The following is a 7,374-nucleotide window of genomic DNA, read 5'->3' on the forward strand; positions in this document are numbered from 1 at the left end:
CGGCGAGCGGCCAGTCAAATCACTCACGATATGAATTGCCCGTCGATATTCCGAAAGGGTCAGATGGCATCCCAACGGTCGCCGGCTACACTCCCCTGACCCCCTCGCCAGTCACCGCGGTGACGGCGGTGACGGCCATCGGCCGGCGCTCCCCAATCGCTTCCGATAGCCGCTATGAAATACAAAGGATGAGGCAACAAGTGGTTACTTTGTTGTCAGGGTGCGATTACCTCTTTTTTATACGGCACCTCAAGGGGCGCTCAAAAGATCGTAAATAAATCTTAACACGTCCAGTACGGGGTATTTCTTTTTAGGCGTTCGAAAACCCATCAGGTGAGGTATGGTCAATGTTAAAGCACTCGGACCCGTTAAAGCGACATGAATTATTATTAAAATTCAGGGGGAGGCGATTGGTGGTATGGTATACATGCGACCCTGCTGCGCACTGCGCGACATGGAATGCACACTGAACGGCGGGTGACAGTTTGATCTGCTGCCGCTGTTCATCGAACGGCAGAGAGGGGGCGGGGAGAGAGAGAGGAGGGAGAGGTAGAGATAGAGGGGGGAGGGTTGAGGGAGGGAAGGAGAGAAAGAGGGAGGCGGTGAGGGATGCAAGAGAGGGAGACAGAGAGCAAGGAGATGGAGAGGAAGGCCCTCGCCGTGCTCGGGACGCCAGGAGGTAGGGGGAGGCGCAGAGGCCGGGGGGAGGTCCCGCGGGTCCCGTGGGCGCCGCGGGGCTGCTCGGGAGGGGGCACAGCCCCGGCACGGCCTGCAGGAGGAGACCCTAGTGTGTATAAATAGAGGTAAGGGCCGGGCGCAGGGAGTGTGTCTGTCTGTGGTGTGCCTTCAGGATACTCATGGATCGTTTCCAGGTAGGGTGGTGGTGTGTTCGCCGAGTGCATCCCCGTGGATTTACCTCTGCAGTTGGTGTTTGTATGGTGACAGTTGTGTGCGAGTGTCAATGTGCAGCAGTGCTATCGGAAAAAGTCGAGTTTTGTGCATTTGCATTTGGTGTCTCTGTGATCGTGGCAGCGGTGATTACTGATAGCGGGCAAGTAATAGTCATCAAAGAAAAACAACAAAAACTTTGTAAATTTAAAATAATTTCCATTATTTACAATGTATATAATTCATAAACAATGTCGTAATTCACGACACACAAATTTTGATCATCAATAAGGTAATGCAATATCTCATCTTGCAGTTTTTTTTCATAATAATACGATTTTATTTCACTATTCTTACTCTGGATTTCATGGATGATTTTCCTGTAAAATAACACAATGGGTTACGAAAACTGGACGAAGATTTTGCTTTGAGAGCAATAAGCAGTCTTCAACCAAAAGAGGTTTATAAACTTGTCTACTGCGTGTTATAAGAAGTGCTACAAAATGCTGATACTCAGGAAGTCCTCCTTATTGTACGCGGTGGCGGTGACTGTGCCGGTAAGGTACGCCGGACGCAGGGCGACCGGCGATCCTTGAGTCTTTGAATATCCCGCCGTGTCAGGCCAGACGCAAGGGCCAGCGCGTTGGAGCAAAACTGCATAGTTCAGCAGAATAGGGATGGACACACGGCGCAGCCGATGCACCATGTAACGTTCAATATGAACAGTCGATTCGAAAGACGAACAAATGATTTGATGATGTCCAGAGCACTTGTATTTCAGTTGCAATCGGTGGTTCACAGTTCACAGTAGTTTACAGTTGAGCTTTGCGGTGTTAACAGTCTTAAGACAGTGGGTTCACAAACACTCTACTGGAGATACGGGTTGCCCGCCTCGTCCGACAGTCTCGGCAGCTGATACGTAACTAACTCCGCTCCACACGGCTGCGCCGTGTGTCCATCCCTATTCTGCTGAACTATGCAGTTTTGCTCCAACGCGCTGGCCCTTGCGTCTGGCCTGACACGGCGGGATATTCAAAGACTCAAGGATCGCCGGTCGCCCTGCGTCCGGCGTACCTTACACCGGGGCAGGGCATGCACTTATTCACATATTTGAGGGGTTTTCGTGTCTCAAAAACGAATAGAGTAAAAACAGTTATATGTACAAGCATGGGTGCAAGATTTCTTTCCACATGTAAAAGTTCTGAGATCCTTCTGCTTCGTCGGTGGTAGTATTTGCGAGGGCACTAAAACATCCATCACCGTCAGCCAGAAACAATTTGTAAAATATTCTCTTGCTTGGCCCCGAAAAACAAAAACAGAAGCCTTTTAAAGGGCGATACTGACCGAACTTCATTAGTCGCAATGAAACGATAGGAAACGATATTTATATTCTATGAAGTATCAATGTTGCTGACAGACCAGACGATAAAAATGTTGTAAAATTACGACAGAATTAATTTTAACATGGGGCTCCGGTCAGTCTGGTCTTCGATATTGAATCCACAGTAAGCAACAGCTTTGGAGAGGCGGACAAGGGGGGTCTTCGCCAGCTCGGCGTTTGGCTCGCTGGTGCTGGTGATTCACTGGACTGCACAGTCGTCGGTGCGATCCCCGCCCACCGGCCTTTGTCGCCTGCATGGCGCGCGTTGTGCAAGCCGGGCGAGGCGTGGCGCGGCGTGGCGCGGCGTGGCGCGGCGTGGCGCGGCGTGGCGCGGCGTGGAGGGGCGTGAAGGGCCTAAACACCCATTAGGGTCAGCGGGGTTATAAGAAGCCGCCGCCTCACGGCCCGGACTCGTTAGAGGACAGAGCAGTGCACCCGAGTGCTATCGCGCAGGTCACGAGCGACGCGACGCGACGCGACGCGACGCGACGCGACGCGCTGCAGGAGGCACCATTCAAAATTTGGCGCGCTATTCCGTGTGGGTATTCTAGCCGCTGGCCCGCGGGGCGAACAGTTCGAGGCCTTCCATACACAGTTTTGGCTGCGACTGTTTCAAGCACATTGTGCGGCTGTCATATCTTGTAAAACACGTGTCGCCTGGCAGCGAGTGGGTGGCGCGGGGCCGGCGACAAGAGCGCGCTCGGCGACGACACGACACACACCAGCGACTAACTGATGATGCCTCCTGGAAGGTCACTGCCTTGTCTGCCAGTGCATCAGCAGAGGCGCCCCTTCTCTGACGTCGCGGCCCGTGCCTTCCCTGGTCCTGGTCCCTGGTGGTGACCACAAGTGTGCAGAAAGGCGCAGCCGTGACGAGAGTGTCATGAAGCACCAATTGAGATTATCCGATCCGCGTGTATTAGTTATTGTTTGACAAAAGTTGCCCGGAGTACTCGCCTGTGCATTCAAGGAAGACACTTCTGCAGAATGAATGACAGTCTTGTACTTGTGCTAGGTGCAACTGTTCAGATTCACATTTGCATCCAATTGCTTAAGAACACATGTTCACCGGATACCAAAATGATTGTCCTTTCCCATTTAGTGTATGGTGGGCGTGATAACGACCACCCCACGATGTGTTTGTGTGAGCCTTTAGCCGTTGTCGCACACGCACTGATACAAGGGTTTAACGATTACAGCCAACGCCCCCTTCCCCTCTCCCTTTCACCGGGGAGCTTCCTGCCCCGGCGGTGTGACCGCAGGGAGCGCGCGCGCGCGGACTAGCCACGGCGATAGCCATCTCTCCCGCCGTCCTGATCGCGCACGCCTTGTCCGCCTCCAATAACCGAGCTCCGCCCCCAGCAGACGACATGGCACGCGTGGCGCAACACAGCGGGGATGCAACTACCTTACGGTGGCGCCTCTCTGCTGCTCGCTGCACCGCCTGGCCTGCACCACCGCCGCGCCGCCGCCGTGCGCTCCGCGAGTTCACGTCGGCGTCCACGACTCTCGTGTCGTCAGCAGTCGATTGGAACAACGTGATAGTGTCGCCTCGCCGTCTGGGCTTGGGAGCCGCACCCTTCCCTAATCCCGTCCCCGCGAGCAGTCGTCCCCGCCAGGCGCCTTCTCTCCCTCCTGCCCCGCCCCGCCCACGAGCGAGCGTCTCCACCACTGCACGATGGGGGACTTGAACGCGGGGCGCACCAAGGGCGCCCGCGAGAGGGGCCGCCGGTGCGAGGGGAGGGACGCCGCCGGCTGCCCCACCACGCCCCGCCCCGCCCCGCCGCGTCCCACCCTGCCCCGCAGCGCCACCTCCTGCAGCTCCCCCCGTCGTGCTCGGCGGTGCATTCCTCTGCGGGGACCACGTGCGGACCTTCTTCGGACAAGAATGCCGCGCCGCTCGGAGGAGGTGGTGACGGCGGCGCCGGCGCGGGTGTCGGCAGCAGCAGCCGTGCAGGGCTTAGAGGGAAGGGGCAGAAAAAAAATCTCAATCCTTATTTTGCTTCGCTCGTTTGCTCGTATTCCATTTAGTATCCCACGGGGGCGCCGCTCATTGCAGTCGTAGTATGGCAGAGCAGCTTGTCGAGCTGGAGAGACAGAGAGATGTCCCCAAGGACGGGTGGCGGCGCACCCACGGCGGGCTTCGAATGTCAGCATAAGCGAGTGCAATTATATCTCAAGAGGGACTGGGGCAGGGGGCGGGTGGCGTGGGGAGAGGGGGCAAATAACACCGATTATGACATATTATGTTGTGCGGGTCAGAGTCGCGAGCGTTTCCCGCCGTAGCGGGGCGGGTGCGTCTCCCTCCGCCAGCCAGGGTAGTCCCTGGGCGCGCACACGACCGTGCGACTGCGGTGCTGCAGGCGCGACCGCCCGCCCATGTAGGGAAGGTGGTAGGAGGTGCGAGAGTGACAACGACGCGTAGAGTGACGTGCAGGGTGACGCGCCCCGAGTGACGCGTCGCGGCTCGGCAGACGGCTTCACGGGATGATCGAGGAGCATAGTCTAGTAGTGGCATTGCGGTGGTGTGAACTGTCACCCGCGGGAGACGCTCCTACGCTCGGAGACCCAGGTCACTGTATCAGCTGCAACTCTTTAGGGAGGATTTTCTTTTTCTATCATAGTCAAAAGGGCCAAAACTCCGGCAATCTGGTGTGGTGTACACCCACCCTGGCAATCTACGATAATCTTCGGCAATCTCCATCTCCAGGCAATCGGGTTTTTGCATACACTCAGGTGTAGTGCGCTTTGCCTAGTTGCAGGCGTTTTATGCCCCAAAGCAAAGTATTCGTCAGGTAATCAAGCAATTTTGGCAATCTGGTTTACACTCTACAGGGGGGTTGAGCCCCTACTGGTCACCACTGCATCTGCAGTTTGCGTATTACTGGCCAATTAATTCCCATAACGAATCGCTACCTTGGCTGTCCTCTTAGCTGCTGCGACTGGCCGTCGCCCGTCGTGACGCTTTTACCCTGTCCCCTTCGAGCCCCCCCAGATCCCCTCCGATCCCCTGGGATCCCAGTGGGTCCCCCTCGGATCCCCTTCACCGCCGGCCACATAAAGTGCTACAAGGCTGGACGTTGGAGCGGTGCGTCGTCGGTGGTGTCCTCCCTCGCCAATGCCGCTGCTGGACCGGAGGGGAGCCGCTGGGAATGCTCGCTCGATTGTCGATGGATAAAGATGAAGATGCACAGAACATCTGATAAACTGTTTCGCTGCGACAGGTCGGGGAGTGGCGGGGGTGAGGCTGAGAGCCCTGAGTGTGAGGTGGAGGGTGTACGCGACCAAACGACGCGGATCCAAATCTTCATCATCTAGAAAGTACGTCCGTCATTCGCCGTTGACGATCCTCTGCCAAGTTCAGCCGATGCTTCCATAGCGCCCATAGCGCCTGGTGGGTAGGCAACATCTTACCAGCAGTGCATGCGTGTACTGCAGGGTGGCCTATCACGAGTCTCGCAGGCGCCCAACTCCCAGTTGCTGAACGGATGTGAGAAAACGGATCGTACTTTCTGTCGACGATCCTTTATGGTCTGGGCGGCCGAGCAGTATTGGCTCCCGCTGGGGCTCCTGGCCACTGTGCGGATGACTCGCTGGGCCCCGCGGGGGGCTATGGTCGCACCGCGGCGGCGGCGGCGATGCGCTTCGAGCGCTCCAATAACCGAAAGGTCAGATCGGCCCTGCGAGCCGCAAATAAACCCAAGGTCGAGTATGGCCTCGGAGCGCGGGTGGAAGGGCCGGTACAAGACGGCGGGCGACAGTTGGCGAGCGGCGCGGCGGCGAGAGGACGCTCCGCCAACGACGGGCTGCTGTGTTGCTTTTACCCCTTGCATCCAGAGTTAGCTGTAGCCATGCTGTTTGTCTGTCCACAGGCGCTAGTAGCGCTGGCGCTGGCGCCGGCGTTGGTGGGCGTGGTGCTGGCGCAGTACCCGCCGGCCGGCGGCCCGGCCAACTCGTACCTGCCGCCCGCCCCCGGCGGCGGGCCCAAGCCACCCACCGCCTCCTACGGCCCGCCGACGGGCGGCCCGGGCCCGCGGCCCCCGAGCGGTGGCGGCGCCAACAAGCCATCCGGCGGCTACGGACCTCCGGGGGGCGGCGGCGGCGGCGAGAGCGCTGAGGTAAGCGGTGACGGCGGCGGCGTGGCGTGGCGTGGCGCGGTGGGACGGTGGGACGGTGCGTGACGCTCTCTCTCTGCTGCAGCCCGAGCCGTACAGCTTCGAGTACGAGGTGAAGGACGACTCGACTGGCACGGACTTCAGCCGCAAGGAGAGCAGCGACGGCAGCACGGTGACCGGCGAGTACCAGGTGCTGCTGCCGGACGGCAGGAGACAGGTAAGCCGACGCGTACCCAGCGCTCTCGACACAGCGCCCGTGCTCCTGGACACGACAGTCACACCTCGCTCTTGCTTCTTGCAGATGGTCAAGTACACGGCGGACGACGCCAACGGCTTCGTCGCGGACGTCAAGTACGAGGGCGAGGCCATCCCCGGCCCCCCTGGCCCCGGACCCCAGGGCGGCGGCGGCGGCGGACGCCCCGGCGGTGGCTACGGACCCCCCGCCCCCGGCGGCGGCGGTAACAGGCCCGGAGGTGGTGGCGGCGGCGGCGGCAACGGCGGCTACCAGTACTGAGCGGCCCCTGATAGGACCACCAGCGCCGCCAGCACCGGCAGCACCCAGCCAACGAGTTACCAGCCGGGTCCTAAAAAAGCCCATCTGTATTTATTCCAAATCTATTTAATTCGGTGCGCCCCTCGCACTACAACCAACACGAGCCAAATAAACCAAGTATTGCCCCGACCTTCCAACCTGACTTTGCCGTCCTTCCCTCATACGACCCAGCCATACACAATCGCGTGAACAAGTTTCAAATCAAGACTCCGGCATAGATCAGCTTGCCAGTCCTATGAGGAAGTTGCTCGATAAGAGGAACGAAAAGAAGGTAGCACTGGGGAGGTGGCGTGGCGTAGCCTTGCGCCGTCCCTAAACAAAGCAGAACGCCGGCGGCTATACTGTGTTTTGTGTTTTGTCGCAAGTGGATGTGTGATCATAATTCAAGTTTTGTAGAATTTGTGAAGAAATATTGGGTCCATACCAGACTGGCACGG

At 58.3% G+C, this 7,374-nt stretch overlaps 1 protein-coding gene across 1 annotated transcript; it reads left to right on the top strand.

The window, feature by feature from the left end:
- The first annotated feature begins 824 nt into the window (after window positions 1-824).
- On the top strand, window positions 825-7,074 carry LOC113202399 (pro-resilin-like). The gene is made up of 4 exons (XM_026416605.2): window positions 825-872; window positions 6,142-6,387; window positions 6,470-6,601; window positions 6,686-7,074. The coding sequence occupies exons 1-4, from the start codon at window positions 858-860 to the stop codon at window positions 6,896-6,898; spliced, it is 606 nt and encodes a 201-aa protein (XP_026272390.1). The 5' UTR covers window positions 825-857; the 3' UTR covers window positions 6,899-7,074.
- Window positions 7,075-7,374: the final 300 nt, after the last annotated feature.

Source organism: Frankliniella occidentalis, unplaced genomic scaffold (genome assembly GCF_000697945.3).
Source record: "Frankliniella occidentalis isolate FOCC.00 unplaced genomic scaffold, Focc_3.1 Scaffold209, whole genome shotgun sequence".
Taxonomy (NCBI): domain Eukaryota; kingdom Metazoa; phylum Arthropoda; class Insecta; order Thysanoptera; family Thripidae; genus Frankliniella; species Frankliniella occidentalis.

Coding starts and splice junctions, on each gene's coding strand:
- LOC113202399 (XM_026416605.2), top strand. Junction 6,388..6,469: donor GCGGCGGCGAGAGCGCTGAG/GTAAGCGGTGAC, acceptor TCTCTGCTGCAG/CCCGAGCCGTACAGCTTCGA. Junction 6,602..6,685: donor TGCCGGACGGCAGGAGACAG/GTAAGCCGACGC, acceptor TGCTTCTTGCAG/ATGGTCAAGTACACGGCGGA.